We start from the raw sequence: 18,185 nt of genomic DNA on the forward strand, positions 1-18,185 counted from the left end.
ATCTACAATCATCAGGAGGAACAGAGGACACAAGTACGTATCTATAATAAGAAATTATCTCTTAACACTTAACTTTGTTTATTGTTCCAGGTCAGGAAGAAAAAGAGCTCCCCAGACGGTGACAGTGGTTGAAGCTGCTAAAGATGCTGAAATAAACTATGCAAATTCAGACAGTACTCTTGACACTACCATCCTCATTCCAACGGTAACACTAACGGGTGTTTCTAAAAAACGTTTTCTGGCTCCTTTCTCGTCGACTCCTTCAAAATTTGTAAAACGTTTTTATGAGAACAAAATGAATATATTTAGAGACGCTTCTTCCATCAGTCCCATCCCAGAAGAACGATCGATGGAGAGGCAAACATCTTTTCCCAGCGACGGTGACGAGTCAGATTTTGAGGAAATGGCTTCAGATTTGAACGTTACAAAAACATTTAAATTTGAGAATTATAAACAGTGCATCATCTGTGGTAGACAGATATATCCTAAGGATTGTCTTGTGAAAGATGTCTTGTGAAAGATGAAGGAGGTGTAAACTTGGTGTAAACAAAGACCTTTAGTTGTCAGATGTGATAATTGATGTTTATTTAGTTTTCTAGTAAACGAAAAAAAGATAAAAGCATCGGTTGATATCTTTTCAGTGGAAGGATATTTAGTTAATTTCTTAGAATCAGATAATAATAGTTTCAAGACTGCTGCAAATTATTTTCTAAAATTTGGACTTTACGAGAAGGATATTTTATTAATTCCGGTTTGTAAAAATGAACATTTTGTTTTGATAGTGGTGCTGAAAAAGTTCAATACTATACTATGCTTAAATAGTATAAGAAGTGATATAGTATATCGCAATGAATATATCTTCGTCATGGAAGTACTACAGTTCGTTCATCGACAAAAGCACATAAGTTTATCCGAAAATTGGAATCTCTACCGGCCAACAGATTTACCTGTTCAGTATAACTCATATGACTGTGGCGCTTATGTCATTCTTCTCTCTGAACTCATCATTACCGGATCTTCCAAGGTTTTAGCATACCATCAATCTCGAGAAATCAACAATTACAGAATTCACATTAAAAAACAATTGACTGATTTATTTTACACTACAACTTCAAATTTCCGTACCTTTGCTTATGATAAAAATATAGTAGAGAAAGGTACAGCAGGCTTTAAAGGAAACATTATCATAAAGGAAAACAACCAACTACCTCACCTAAGCGGAAAATCTCTGACGACATTATTACAATTTCTACAGTGTGTATCAGTTAATTATTGGGATGAGGATACGGCCGGTTTCTGCCATATTGGTGCAGCCAAGTGTTCCAATATTTTTGAAGAGATGATCTTGTGTATGAAATGCTATCATTGGTACCACCACAGCTGCATAGGTTGCTGCAACAAAAGCCCAAACAACTTATCTGTTCAACATGCCAGGATTCATAAATATAATTAGTTAGTTTTAATACTCGCATAACGAATAAAATACATGTTATACCAGGAAATGTTAATACATTATAAATTACGTACCAGAAAGTTTATATTGCGTTTATTTTACTTCTTCAAATTTTCTAATGCCCAACAATAACAACAAAAATTAAAAATCATGATTAAATAGTCCCTTAGGGTAAATAGGGAGCAAGTTTTATAGTTTAGGTAGCTAATGAAAATTATCAAAGATAAACCATTCCCTGGTGGCGTGCAACTCCTATTATGATATTCTGGTAGAGAGCATTTATACATATTATAACAGATACCAAGTTTGAATAGTTTCCGACTGTAGGTTACTTAGCAGCACGTTTTTAGTAATAACTGTCAAGAACAAACTACCCCTTAGAGAGGTGCTACTTCAATCATTTTTTGGTACCAGGCTGTCATACATATACTGATTTCAGATATTAAGTTTGAACAGTTTCTGTCGGTAAATAGCTTTGGTAGCATGTTTTTATTAGAAACTGACAAATACAAACTACCCCTTAGAGGGGTGCTATTTCGATTATTTTTTGGTAGCAAGCACTAATATGTATAGTAACATCGGTTATCGATTTTGAATAGTTTCCGGCGGTAAATAGCTTTGGTAGCACGTTTTTATTAGAAATTGACAAATACAAACTACCCCTTAGAGGGGTGCTATCTTGATTATTTTCTGGTAGCAAGCACTAATATGTATAGTAACATCATTTATCGATTTCGCATCGCATAGTTTTTGATGATAAATAGCTTTGGTAGCACATTTTGATTTTTGGTCAGCAAATTATTTTTACCCGATGTCAGGAAAACATCGAAGACCAACTTAATCAAAATTAAATAAATAAATACTTTACTTATAAATTGAAACTTAGTCTGGGTCTCGATAGTGTATAGAAATAAAACATTGATGGCAAAAACATCGATAAGGATCGTCCAGCACTAGTATGTCTTTCTTTGCGAGAATATAGCTGCATTGCATGTCTTTTTTCTGTCACATATAAATTTAAAAAAAATATTAAAAAAACTAACATGCACCCAATACAAAAAGATATATTAAAATTTCAAGTTGTAAACAGAAAGAAAAAAAATAAATAACCTCAACTGCTTTAATCAAAACAAACAAAATTAGTTGCCAAAAACAGCTGATCAGCTGTAACAGAAGGGAAGACCATAGGAATGGCAGCTCCCTATGTATCCGCCTAAAATTGGATGCGCAGTGGTTTATGCGCATTCTACCTTTATCATATTTCTATGCTACATACAAAGAAAATCCATTAATTCAAATTTAGCCGCTAAAAATTATCCAATAGATTATTATTGAAAATTATCCAAAGATTCCAAAATAAATTGTGGCAACAGTGGCAAAGTTTTAATTGCATTTAGCCACTCCCGCTTTCACTTGACATATGAGACCTGTCAGCTGTCAAAATCTGCTGTAAATGCCCCCCTCCCTACACTAAAACTCTCCAAGTTGTGATTGTTGTGAATTTTAAAATTAAATTTTTGTGATTAAATGTGATCGCGGTTCAGTCGAGTGCGGTGGGTGGTGGTACGATACTGGTTTTATGACCTCCCGGGAACTAAATTAATTTATACACTCACTGACTCATCCTCGTAAAACAATTTAGCATTGAATCATAATATTATTGTTATTCATCGCCATCGGCGAATCGGGGTCAATACAGAAAATAAAGTCATTTTGCATGTTCTCCAGTGATTTATTTCAAAATAGATAAAAGCGAATGTAAATCGGTGTTTTTTTTTTCTAATATATTAAAATATGGCAAGTGCAATGGAAGTTGGTGTGGGGGATTTTGTCCTCATGGACAAAATCACTTTGGAGAATTTCATGAAAAATTTGGAGGACAGGTAGGTTAAATTTGGGCTGGGCTGTTGGCTTCAAGAACAATTGTTTATGGTACACAAAAGAAGATATTTAAAAATAAGTTGTAAAACCAGGTGAGGTCTGCCCCAAACGATAAAAATTTCAGACACTATAGAAAAAGCTGTTTCACGAATACCCATTAATGTCATTTTAAGCAGCTTAAGTTAATCTGTTTTAAGAACCTTAAAGGGAAAGCATAAAAGTGGATATCATAATATATAGATTAAAAATAAATTAATACCCTAAAGATTACTTTTCAGCACTGCATTTATTAGTGCAAGAAAATATTTATTTTTCCCTGCTTTTTAAAAATACCCAGAGCCAATAAATTAAATTTAAGACAAGCAACATAAACATGAAATTAAAAGGCAGATTAAATATAGAATCGGTTGTGTCCACCTGTTAAAACAAAGATTATTGGGCTTAGGCACAACTAGGAACATGTTTATCACTTCTATTTAGCCATGCAATTTATGTAAAATATTTAATTATATAATTTCAATCCATAGACCTTCTAGAAATTTATTTCAAATATTCAAATGGTTCATGTATTATTAATAAACATGACTGAGAAGTATATTTTTCACTCATAATTACTTTCTGGCTCTACTAATAAATTTTCGATAACAAAAAAAATTACTCATCTCTTCCCAGGAATTAATAAGCATAAGTAAGGCTAAAGCATGTTTCCTTATTACAGAAACAAACATGCCCAGCCCATTTCCTTATGGGAAATAAAATTTCAGATATGACATCATTTTGGTGCCTTGATTTGTAATTACTATTTATACAAGCAGGTGTGCATTTGATTGATTACATTTTTTTAAAATTTCCACAATACTCACACTTTGTACCTGATAATAAATGGATCAAAACTGAAATTAAGTAATTCATTTGATAAGATAAGCTTCTCGAATCTTTTGGTAATAGTTTGAAAATAGACAATAATATTATATAAAAACAAATTATAGAGTTGGACTAAATTTCTTATGAAATATAAACTAAAAGAAAGCATATTGTGTATTGTTATTTTAAAAACAATGCATGCATATTTTTGTTCAACACAATTATGTGAACATTCAAGGATTCTAAAAACTTCATAGTGCATTTTTTTTTAATTATCTGCTATTTTGTATGTTATCTATAGTTACATTCATTTTTTCATTTATTAGGTAAACATTGCTCATAAATTTTATAAGACTAATTAGGTATTATATAGATATTATAATTATGAGGAGTGTTCCTAATAAGATATGTATAATTTAGGATGGATTGGTTATATTTTACATGCATTTTAGAACATATTTTTCAAAGAAAATGGAACACTAAATATGCAGATTGGGATATATAATAAGAGTCAAATATTGCTTTATTGTTTTACAACACATATGGTATTAACAAAGCAAAGAGAAATAAAGTACTACACAGAACAGAACAATAGATCCAAAAGTATTTAGAACAGCTAATAGATAAAATATACATTGTCAGAATCAATATAAATTTATGAAAATCTAATTTTCTTATTCAATAAATAGGTTTTTCTTTCTTTTCAATTTCAGAAAAGGATAAAGGTATGTAGGATATTGATAGATCACCTTAGCTTCTGGGTATTTAAAAAAATCTATTATACCTCAAGTGATTATTGTATTTAAGAATTATTAGACTAAGATTGAATTAAACATAAATAAAGGTATCATTAAAGATTAAAATTTATATTTCTTCTACTTTTTAATAATTGAGGGATAGTATTTTCTAAATTGAAATTTACAGAAATAGTGAGTTAATACCCAGCAAAATAGGTAACTAATTATAAATTTGTCGCAACAATATAGATTTTTCTTAAAGAAGGTTTGGTCAAACCATTGTAAATCTGCAAAAGATGTGTAGTTAGAATTATAAGAAGGGACTTGCTGTCAGGACAATGCCAGAGAATGATGGTGTTATTGGCAAATAAGGCAAATTTTCTCTGTATTCCCAGGTTTGCTGGGTCATTGACATAAAGGACAAAATAATATAAATTCAAAAATAATCCTAGAGTCCAATCTCAAGCACAAATGAAGCTGCAAAATAGACCATTCCATAGACAACAATCTGTGGGAGCCAAACATATACAGTGTGGTGACTTTAACTGGAATAAATTCAGTTAAAACTAATCAAATTTTATCTCGCAAAATTCCTGAGACCCGTCGATTTTTGTTTATTTTTTTTTCACATTTCAAGATAGTTTTTGTATTTTTTCACCTACAGGGGGGGTCCAAATTAACCAAAACTTTTTTTTTCAAATGGAAAGCCACATTTGTGCTCACGTTGTCCACTTATTCAGGCAGACATATTCAGATTTGCCACCTATTAACCAAGGTACGGTTAGTAAAATCGAAAGCAGATTTCGAGAAGTTGGGCACATGAGGGATGTTTCAAGACAAAGGTCTTCTAAAATTGATGAAAACACCCAATTAAATGTATTGTTAGTGATGGAAGAAAATCCGGTAACTGCAGCCAGAAGAGTAGCTTGCGAAAACTCTATTCATCATAAATCTGTGCTAAAAATTTTAAAAAGTGCAAACAAATGACCTTATAAAATGCAACCCGTTCAAGATTTATTTGAAGACGATCCACATCGCAGAGTTCAGTTCTGTGAATTAATGATGAACGCCATTGACGAAAATCGCATATCTTCAGAGTGGATCCTTTTTTCTGATGAGGCTACATTCACCCTAAATGGCCATGTTAATAAGCACAACTGTCGCTACTGGTCTGACGAGAACCCACACTGGGTAAGGGAAACTAATTCACAATATCCCCAGAAAACTAATGTTTGGGCTGGCATAATTGGCAGGCAAGTTATAGGGCCCATATTCTTCAATGATAATTTAACTGGGGAAAGATATCTAGAATTTCTTGAACATGAACTAGTTCCAGTCTTACGTGCCTTATATCCGAGTCAGTTCGATCCAGATTTGTATGATGAAAGAATCTGGATGCAACAAGGTGGTGCTTTCCCACATTATGCCTGTAATGTACGCCAGTATTTAGATGACAATTTTCCAAACAGATGGATTGGTAGAAGGGGTGCAATCGAGTGGCCGGCACGTTCTCCCGATCTCACCCCACTTGATTTTTTCCTGTGGGGACATTTGAAAGGTCAAATTTATATGAGCAAACCAGGAAACCTAGACGAACTCAAAGAACATATTAGGCAAGAAATCCGACAAATATCTCCAGAAGTGTTAGAAAATGTCAGAAACGAATTTTATTATCGTCTTGGGCTTTGCCAACAAGTAAATGGTGCTCATTTTGAGCATCTTATAGATTAAATGCAACTTTTAATTATTTAATGGTTTTTTTTTTCGTATTTCTCCTTTAGATAATCACAAAAGGGCGATTCCATTATCGCGGGTGCAGCATTTAAACGCATTTAAAGTTTTTTACTTGTAAAATTAAATAAAATCCTTCTTTAAAGGATAACATTTTAACCTGTTTTATTTTGATTTGTTAATAAGAATTCAATTGAACTCTATAAGCTATCGCGGGTGCAACCAAATTGGCCCACTATTTTCAAGATTCTGAACAAAAACACAAAATTGTGCTAAATATTGAACTTTTATTATATTGTGCCTTCATATTTTAAAAGCCAATACAATAATTAACCAAACTAATCATTGAAATGATACAAAACTTAAATTAGCAAGAAATTTTTTACTTTTAAAGCGATCGCGGGTGCAACCTTAAATTATCATGCCGGTAACATGTCTAGCATAAGTGAACATAAACCTTATTATAATTATATATGGCAGAATTATAACATAAGAATAATATGTATTAACACCTAGCACACTTACGTGTTACTAAAGGTTACTATTTCTTTTCAAATACGTCAATATTCGTCGAAAATTCTATTAAACTGTCATTGCCATCAAGCTTCTTTTCTGGCACTTCTAATTTTGCGATAATGTCTTTGAATTGAACGTCTGCTATGTCATTTACGACTTCACTGAAGCGTTTGCCATCAATCGTCTTCAGAAATTGCACTCTAACGTCTCCATCTTCATCTATATCGCTCTGGCACACAACCACAGGTGGTATGTTATACAATACCACCACAAGCGATATTGTATAACATTTTTGCCAGACTTATAAGGCAGCTGTACCAGTATATACGAACCAGCGCAAATGTCTTTTTTTATGCGAGACCAGTGACAGCACTACTCGTACTTTCAGGAAATGTTTCTGATGGTAATCTCGAGGCAACAGACGTGGTCGGAGCTTCATCTTCCCAAGATTTCAAATTCAAATTCAAATATGCTTTATTGTTTGAATAAAAAATTGTTATAAACAAAGCTTCACCTAATCCTAAAGAGACAGAGTTACAAGGTTAAAATTATATTTAAAAATACAAGTTACAATGACGAAACAAAGTTAAACAGTTAAAATTTACATTTTTTTTTTTAATTAATAAAATCAACTATATCTAACTTTTCTTAACTAAGTACAGTTCAACATCTAGGGATAAAAAAAAGAAAAACATTTAAAGTAAACAGGTTAGGAAAAGAGCTAGGTCTCCCTTAATTAATTAAAATCTGATTGTCGTTGAAATATTCAGCCACAGAGTAATAAGCTCGACCACTCAGAAATCTCCTCAAGAGAAACTTAAATTTGATGAGAGATTTTGCCCCTCTAATGTCCTCTGGTAGGTGGTTAAAGATTTTTATACCTTCATAAAAAATTGATCTCTTTACCAAGGCAGATGTTGGAATGGGAAGCCGCAAATTATTCCGCTGGCGAGTGACATATTGTGGATTCTGTAGGACAAACCTGTATTCATGGGAGAAAATAAGGCATGCCACCTCCTGTATGTATAGGCAGTAGATTGTAAGAATGCCCTCCCTGATAAAATATGGTCGGCATGATTCCCTAGGTGATATCCCGCATATATAACGCACAGCACGTTTCTGTAGAGCAAACAACATCTGTAGAAGATAGTTGCTTGCACTACCCCAAAAGCAGATACCATACCTGAGATGGGACTCAATCAGGGAAAAGTACACGGCTCTCCCAACCCCATGCCAAGCTCCCGACAGGTCACCCTAACAGCAAAACAACCCACAGAAACTCTATTGCTGAGACTCCGTATATGGTCCTCAAACTTAAGTTCCTTGTCAATCACTAGACCCAAAAACTTATTGTTGGAATAAGGCGGGACAGGGCAGTTAGCAATAAGAATATTATCAAGACTACGGTTATTTGTAAAACAAATTAGTTTGGTCTTCTCTGGATTTAATGATAGTAAATTTGCCCTGAACCACTCATATATAAGTTGAAGATCAGTCAACATGGCTATTCTCAAAGAGTCGGTATCATACCCATGCCAGAGAACGGTGGTGTCGTCAGCAAAGAGCGTGAATTTTCCCTGGATATTAAGTCGGACGAGGTCATTAATATATAGGAGAAAAAGTATTGGTCCCAGTACCGACCCCTGAGGTACTCCCTAGGCAACAGATTGATATACAGAATACTCCGACCCCACACACACTCTCTGACGCCTTTACCAAAACCAACTCGCCGCCAAGCCCCTAAAACCATAGTGGAAGAGCTTCCGCAGCAGAACCTCGTGACTGACGCAGTCGAAGGCCTTCGACAAGTCACAAAACACAGCAGCGGAAACTCCACCACCGTTAATTTGACAGTAGACATCACTCATAAAGTTAAACATTGCGTCATTTGTGTTTTTATTTTCTTGAAAGCCAAACTGAGAACCACTAAGAATAATCTTTGATTTTAAATAATCTTTGAAAGTGTGGACAGAAGGGATATTGGTCTAAAGTTTGATGGTTCAGCGAGGCTGCCCGTCTTATGAATTGGGATAACCTTAGCAGATTTTAGGCAAGCGGGAAACGTGCCCATAACCCATGATGCATTTATAGCTTCAACAAGGATACTCAAAGAGATGTCCGGCATGTTCAGGAGTATTTTGGCAGATAGGCCATCCTCCCCGGCTGAGTTTTTGTTTTTTATAGAAGTTAATACCTCCTTAAGCTCAACCAAGTCTGTAGGTATAAAGAAAAATGATCCTTGAATACTCGTGCTTGATAAATAAGTAAGTGGATCTGTTGTTGGGAAACTCAAATCTTGGATTGACTTGACTCTATGGATTTTATCAGCAATTCCAATAAAAAAGTCATTTATATGACTAGCAGAACATTCAGGGACTGCCATGGAATAATAGCTGTATGATTGACGGATATCATTAACAATCTTCCAGCATTCTTTAGACTTGTTTGTGGCCTTATTTAGGCAATTTGAGTAGAAGGATCTTTTGGCGATTTTTATTAGTCGCCGATACAAAGACCTATAAGAGTTAAAATATAGATGAAAAGATGGGCAATTCGTGAACTTTCTTAATGTGTGAAGGGATCTCAAATTTCTACATGAAGTTTTAAGTCCTCTAGTTAACCATGATTTCTTATTCTTTCTTGGTCTAATTTTCACCATGGGAAAAGAAATATCAAAGAGGTTTATCAATTTCCGGTGGAAACACGACAATGGATCCGTCGAATTCAACACGCTTTCCCATCCAGCAGCCACACACGAGTCATGGAATCTGTCGTAGTACCGCTTGCTGAAAATTCGACCGTAGGAGCACTCAGCAGTTTTGGGGCATTTCCCTTCACTGATTTCACAGATCACTGCCTCGTGGTCCAACATGCCAGAATTCACAACAGTGCAATCCACCATATGTTCGGGATAGTTAGTGCAAACATAGTCAATGGTGCTGGACGAGAACCGTGTGATGCGAGTGGGAGACCTAACATGCATTTGAAGGTTAAATGAACTGAATAATTACGGAGGGTCAGTGTTGCAATAGATTTCACATTATAATTTACATTGAAATCACCCGCCAACAGTATGGAGGATGAACATGGGATCATCAGCAGGAGACTTTCCAAGCACAAACAGAATTCAGAGCTATCAGATAATGGTGACCGATAAATACAAATAATGTATAGGTTTAAATCCTCACAAAAAGATGCAGCAAATTCAAAAACAGATTCCTTTAGAAGATGGTTAAATTCATCAATTTTTTGAAAAGTGCTTTCCGTTAAAAAACTTGCCAGCTAAGATCATACATCCTCCATGAGATAATTCAGTTCTACAAAAACTAGAAATTACTACAAGTTACTAATGTACATAATTTCGTTCACTTTAAGCCAATGTTCTGTGAAGAGGATAATATTAGGTTCCTTTAGTTCATTCAAAAGTAGAGAAAGTTCACCTGTTTTATTACGGAGAGATTGTACATTTAATAACATTAACGAGAACTTGTTTGCTACACAGTTATGGTGTTGCCCTCTTTAGAATTGAAGAAATGTTTTTATTGAATGCCTGGTATATTCTTCAGCCCTTCCCAACTCTTATCTAACATAGCCTTTTTAGCTTCAACTTGTTCCTTAAATACAAATATAAAATAAATGTTGGTAGAGAGACTGCGCGCAAGGTCATAGAATTCTTGGGCACTGTTTATGATAGCTCTTCGGGACTTCACAGCAATCCACACTGATCTTTTGACACTTCCCTCGATTCCATCGACAGCACCTTTGCCATGTGAGGCAGCAAAAAAGTTCCATTCGAGGTGAGTGAATCCATGTTCTACTTTGAGTTTATTTAAGCTTGCCATTACTTACCGATTCTTGAATTGAGCTGCGCAATTATCGCTGAAGATATATATAGATTTAATATTGTCGTTAATTGACTTGATGTACTCAAAAATTTTCTGTAGAAAGAGATACACTGCGTATTTACTATGGTTTAATTCATCACTTACTATGACCACGGAATGAAGTTTGTCGAAAGTCCAAATACAGCACGTAAAAAGCGTAACTTGCCCATGAGTCCAATGTGCTGATTGTATTTCGTCTTGACTGACAAGCCCATAGTTCTCGGCAAAGTCTACTTGTACAATGGCTTTTTCGCTGGTTAAGTTTTGTTTTGCATTTTGAAAATACTCGGACTGAACATTTTTAACGAAAAAATGCAGCTTGAATTTGGCGGTGTTATCACGTAGTTCATCTAGCGCTGCATCAAAAGGTTTGCTAACTACGATCTGTTTTGGTCTCTGGTGCAGAAAAATCCATGCTTTCCAATTAACACTAGGATTTGAATCTACGGTAATATCCCAAATGTTCGATTCCTTGCAAACATCGCAACTGTTGGACATGCAATCTTCATTATCCACACTACATGATACCTGGTTCAGCAGTTCTCGGTGTGCTTTTGGGAAGTCTGTTGCATATTTTGAAATTGCGAGAAGAAGGTTAATATAATTTGAGTGTGTTGTACATACACATACATTATGAGGCGTATAGTCGATAGGCAGAATGTGAGCCGGTCTTTCTTTGTAAAAAAGAGTTTTACCAATCGATGTGTCCGGGAAAGTGGTTTTAAAAAGTTCAAAGGCCTCTCGGATGCTCATAACCATTGTTCTTTTCTGGATTCTCAACTTTGTTCCCGAATTAGACTTTATGGATTTTACATCTTTTATTCCAGGCATTTGTCTGCTAATATCGTCCCTGCCAAAAAAATCACAAATCTGTTTCTTGACTTCATCTGTCAGTTTCCAAGGCTTTTTAGCGAAGTCATTGTTTTCAGATACAGCAAGTTGGTATTCAGCAGCTATTTTTTTTTACCCACTGCTTTATTTGGGCTTGCTGGTAGATTACGCCTCACTTTTGCTTCTGCTTTTCCCAATGTGCGAGGACTACCGTAGCTAGCACCTGTTTTTTTATTTTTTTCTTCTTTACGACGTTTTCTAGTCGCCTGCATTCTTTCTCTAGATCTGATTCTAGCCAACAACTTCAAATCTTCATCTGTCTCCATTTTTCTTTTCATTGCTTCTCTTCGATTCGAATCACGAGCCCTTTCTCTTTGGAGATGGTCTGCATGAAGGTCAGCATTTTCTTTTAATTTTCTCCTATATTTCTGCGAAGCAGTTTCTTTCTGTGGTTCTTCTGACCTCTTATCCATTTTTTCTATAAAAAAAAGAGCAAAATATTAACTTATACCAAGGTTTAAGTTATTATTTTGCTCTTAATCAGATTGCCTGGTTACTTTATTATAAAATATATTAAATGATATGCGATAATATTTATAGTTAAATAGGTTGCGCCCGCGATCGTAAAATCGCCATCGAGGGTGCAACCAAATTGAGTCAACGTTTACTTAGAATCAACTTAGAATATGTTCCTATTTATGATTGATTAAAATTTCTCACTGGTTTCTTCTTAATATTTATACAGTGTCACAACGTTAGCAAATTACTTCTTTGAGAAATCTAAACTTGTATATCTTTTAAATGGCGGGTGCAACAAGCTATCAATAGCTTTTTGTAGTCAATAATAGTTAAAAGGTAAAAACAAGTACTTATTTGCCTTTGCACGAACGAATAAACGAATGTAAACACCACAATATTGACTAATAAAATATAACCTCAAACTGTCAGTAACAGCTGTTTCACGCGATGTTGCCACGTACACATTTTTCGTTTTGCAAAGCCGAATGTAAGTGTTTCTTAACGAGCAAAAAATTGAAATATGAAATAAATAGTCCGAAAAAGTAGTTTTATTAGAAAATATAGACTTTCTTCTTTGCATTGACATTAAATAAAATATCATTTACTGCGATTTAGAATTCTTTGTCAAAAATCGTCTACAGCGGAATCGCCCAAAAGTAAATGGGGAATTTAATCAAGAAAAAGGGCTCATTTCAAGAATTTACTCAATTAATTCACAATTCTTTTATTTAATACTGTTCACAATAAAATATAATGAGTGAACAATACCACCTGATTCTGTCTTCTAGTGTGAAGCATTTGGAATTCAAAAGTCTCCAACATTACCCTGTATGACACTATGTATGGATACTTTTGAAAAAACGTTTCTGTATCTTTTCAATGACCCTCTTAGATTGTTAAATTCTATTAGTCGGGAAATAGATGTTTTTAATATGTCAATGACTAGCTTCAGAAGATCTTTATCTAGGGGTATTAATTAAGACATATCTCATCATCTTGTTTTCAGGACTATTTACTTCTTGTTGTACTTTAGGTTTAGTATATTACGATTATTCTTCTTTTTTTTTGTTAAAATGGGGTTTCCTGCAAATCTTGCAATAAATAAATAAATGTCTAAGGGTGATGTTGCTGTAGGTGACCAGATATTTGAGGCATATTCCATATGTGGTCTCACAAGTGCATTATAGAGTTTTATTAGAGTCCTAATTTTAATTTTAAAAGTAAAATAAATAAAATAATCTTTATTGTATGCAACAAATAAATTCCATCTATTCTATATACACACAAAGGTGGCAAGTACCGCTAGGCGTGTTTTAATAACCACCACAATAAATAATAAAAAAACATTTTTCAACACACAACTTAAAAATAAAAATTTGAACAAAAATGATTCAGAGAACCAACCATACCAGAATCAAAGTTACACCTGTATTAAAATATCAGCAGTCTCCAAAAATTTATTAAATTTAGACTTAAAAGAGGCCATGCCTAAATCTTTAATTTCTGCAGGTAGGCCATTGTAAATACAGGCAGAAGTATATATGAAAGAACTTTTCAGAAATTAAGTCTTATGATGGGGGATTGCCAATGTGCTTTTATAGCAAATATTTACATTATGTGTATCTCCCCTTAAGGAATAGGAATTCTGACAGATATTCTGGTTCATGAAAATTAAGTAATTTATGTACATTGCAGCTTATACCCAAAAATTTTCTTTGGGCCATATTAAGACTATAGACCTGCTTTACATGCTCACTCACATGAACCCTCGGAAAAAAATTCTAAAAAAAAATTCTAGTAAATCTTACACAGGAATTTTGAATTTTCTGGATTTTATATTTATTTTTTTCAGTTAAAAAAGGACCATATACAATATTTAAGTATCCAGCAATACTAAGCACTAAACTCTCTGTAAGTATTTTTTTTGTACTAGGAGGCAAAATATCCTTAAATTCATATAATGACTTTAATTTATAATATGACTGTTGACAGATCTTATTTACATGCGCATTAAATGAAATTTGATTATCCATACAAACCCCCAGGTTTTTTACTTGATCTACCCATTCCAATTCAACACCCTTAATATTTAATTTACTTGGTGCTCCATTATTCAAGGTACTTTCATTTCTTGAGAACAGGATTGCCTGTGTTTTTTACCAGAATTTATAAAAAGTGAGTTTTTATCAGCCCAATGAGAGATCCTCTGTAAGTCAGCATTAATTAAATCCAAAGCTTCACGCAGGCAACCAACCAATGATGGCAGATAAATTTGCAAATCATCTGCATACTTGTGGTACCTGCAGTATATTATTTTATGAATTAAGTCAGCCACAATTATTATAAAGAGAAGTGGTCCCAACACCGACCCTTGCAGGACTCCCTGAGTTACATTTTTCCACCCAGAAGTCACCACACCCTCGTCATTAGTCAGCTTTATTGCCTGTTGCCTGTTTTGAAAGTAGCTTTTAAACCACCCATTTGCCTGAATATTGTAGTGCTTTAGTTTTGCCATTAAAAGTTATATATTGAGAGTATCAAAGGCTTTTGTCATATCTATCAAAACAGGGGGACAACATTGTCCATTACCTCTTACAATTTTCTCAATTAGTTTAGATAAAGTTGGCAAAATACTAATTGGTCTTAGTTCATTAATATTGGTTGGATTGTTCACTTTAGGTACTGGAGTAATAAGGGCTTTTTTCCAGATGTCAGGGACACACCCAGAAGATTAAAGAAAGAATTATTAATAATGTTCACTAGAGGTTTTAGGCAAATAGGAATGCAAGCTTTTAACATTTTTATAGAGATCTCATCTACCCCAATAGTTCTAATACTGTTTATGGTTTTATAAACTTCATTTTCATAGACTAGTTTAAAATGAAACGGCTCTCCATCGATTGGGGAACTAAGAAATGTATCCAAATTATCTGGATCAATCTGTAATTGAGGCACACTATCCCGAAAATGATTATTAACAAGTGTTGGCTCTCTTAGATTAGAAGGAATTTCTGCAGGTGCATTGTTATTGACTTTCCGATTAGAGATTTTTTTCCAAAAGTTCTTAGTTTTATGTGGTTCTTGACACTTGTTAATTTCATGAGAATAATATGCCTTTTTTCTGCCTTTACTGCCACATTTACACAATTCTTAAGATCGATGTAATACTTTCTACTATCATCAGTCTTTAGATAAAGATATTTTTTAAAAGCTTTATGTTTTAACTCTATCATTTTTTTAAAATTATTTGTTAACCACAATGGTTTAGACTCTCTTTGTTTTAGTGGTTTTAAGGGACAATAAACATCAAACAGTGACAGGATATTTTCATTGAATAGTTGATTTTTTATATTTGTATCATTAGAATAGAAAGAAAGAAAGAAAGAAAGAAAATGTGCTATATTACGTAAGACAAAACAAAATCTTTTGTACAAGCATCCTAAAAACTAAAAAATTCCAAATTCACTTTGAATTTCAAATTTCAAACAAACATAACATCTAAAACATTTTACCATAAAATTTACACACATTACCAAAATTAATTATAACAAAGCAGATTGAAAAAAAAAGCGTCTTTTTGATAAATTTGATTAAAAAATAAGTAAAGCTGTCAATAAAACAGAATTAAGAGGAAGTAAATTAAAATATTTAATAGGAAACAAAACTAAAACACTAAAATGATGTCAGAGCACAGGTCAAAAGGTATCATTAAAAAAATCGTCAAGGCTATAATATGCCCTGGATAATAAAAGTGATTTTAATTTCTTTCTGAATTTCTTAACTTCTAAAATTTGTCTGATACATAGAGGAACATGGTTGTAAATTTTTTTGCTAAGGTATATAAGTGAGTTCTGGGTGAGGGAGGATGTAGGGATTGGTAAGCGAAAATTGTTTACCTGGCGAGTCATATGACCAGTGTTAGAGGGAGGTTTAGGACATTTATGAATAAGAGTAGCTGTTTCTATGATAAAAAGAGAAAAAAGAGTTAGGATTTTTTGAGATATAAAGAGAGGTTTACAAGAATCTCTTAACCCAGCGGAACATAGGTATCTAACTGCCTTTTTTGAATCACAAAAATTATGTTTAATAATCCCTTGTTCCTTAAACCCCAAAAAGGCAAGCCATAACGAAGATGGGACTCAATAAGAGAAAAGTACACTGAATGTGCAACTACCCCTCCCAGCTCATGCCCCGCCATTCTTACTGCAAAGCATCCAGAAGGATAATTTTTATGCAAGATTTCGGATATGATCTTCGAAGCGAAGGCGACCGTCAATGGTAATTCCAAGGAACTTACAGCTTTCTTTGTATTGCAAGGGGGAGTTTTCACTAAACATAAGGCCCTGAACGTCATTAAATCCCATAATAAAGGTTTTGTTCACATTAAATACAAGCCTGTTTGCAGCACACCACTCCGATAAAATCTTAAGATCCTTAAAATCCTGGGCTCTAACATTATCAGAATCTCTATGATTCCATAAAATGGTGGTATCATCAGCAAACTGAACCACTTTGCCCTGCAGTTTTAATGAACCCAAATCATTTACTCAGCACTCACAACCCAGCTCATTTACATAGAGCAAAAATAATAGTGGTTCTAACACTGAACCCTGAGGTACTCCAGTTTTAAGGGATCTGGAATGGGATAAACATCCAGATACTGTAACTCTTTGGGACGATTAGACAGATAGGATTCCAGCCATTGCAATGCCACACCTCTAAAACCATAATTATTGAGCTTAGACAGCAGTATTCCATGATCTACACAATCAAATGCCTTGGATAAATCGCAAAACACTGCCGCCGCAGACTCTCCAGAATTTAAGGACACATAGGCACTCTCCAAAAAGCCAAAAACAGCGTCATGAGTCCCTTTTCCCATTTGAAATCCAAACTGATTTGCAGACAATTTATTAATTTATTATAATTAAGATTATTTTTGCAAGTTTTTCAACTATCTTGGAGAGGGTAGGCAATATAGAAATTGGACGGAAATTACAAGGCTCACTCAAATCTCCACCCTTATAAAGAGGCATAACCACTGCCTCTTAAGTATAGGTCTCTCAAGTATAGGTTATGCCAATCTATCTGTTGTAAACTTGCCCTAAACTCCTCAGAATATACCAGTCTTAGATCTCTACCTTTTATTACAGAATTGTTACTTATTTTCAATTTATCACATTTTAATATACAAAATACTGCTTCATGATCTGTTGAAACTGGATCACATGGTACAACACCATAACTTTTGACTAGATTTATGTTATTTAAAATTATGAGATCAGTTAAAGTTTCTTTGGTTGGGTTTTTTTGGGTTGGGTGTTATTCTAGTTGGTTTCTGAATTAGCTGAGTTAGACCAAAACTTTCTAAAATATCATTAAAAAAATTAGACTCTACAGATTTGTCATATAAAAAGTTAACATTAAAATATCCAGTACATACCAAAACATTACAATTACAAATAACCACAGCAAAAACATCATATAGGCAATTGAGAGTAGAGTATGGCACAGAAGGTGGTCTGGAAACAACCCCTATTGTTAGTAATTTGTTTATTATATTTAAAACATATCCAAAGTTGGTCAATTCCATTATTAAAATTGGGAGTATCAATGAGTGTTGACTTGAGCTTAGACTTAACATATATTGCAACTCCACCACCTCTACCATCTCTGTCTTTCCGGAAAAAATCAAAACCATTAATCAAATATATATCTGATAATAAATTACAATTTAACCAGGTTTCTGACAATGCCTGATGTCTGAAA

General features: G+C 33.9%; 1 protein-coding gene across 3 annotated transcripts in view; it reads left to right on the plus strand.

Annotated features, from left to right (window-relative positions):
- Positions 1-2,913: 2,913 nt before the first annotated feature.
- Positions 2,914-18,185, plus strand: part of LOC126739004 (unconventional myosin ID) — an 81,342-nt gene continuing 66,070 nt past the window's right edge. Inside the window, exon 1 of one of the 3 annotated variants that reach the window (XM_050444548.1) lies at positions 2,914-3,336. In XM_050444548.1, the coding sequence (XP_050300505.1) occupies positions 3,248-3,336 (89 nt within the window). In that variant the 5' untranslated portion in view covers positions 2,914-3,247. The remainder of the gene's footprint in view (positions 3,337-18,185) is intronic. The other 2 variants (XM_050444531.1, XM_050444538.1) reach the window with 2 other exon arrangements.

This window comes from Anthonomus grandis, chromosome 1 (assembly GCF_022605725.1).
Source record: "Anthonomus grandis grandis chromosome 1, icAntGran1.3, whole genome shotgun sequence".
Classification (NCBI taxonomy): domain Eukaryota; kingdom Metazoa; phylum Arthropoda; class Insecta; order Coleoptera; family Curculionidae; genus Anthonomus; species Anthonomus grandis.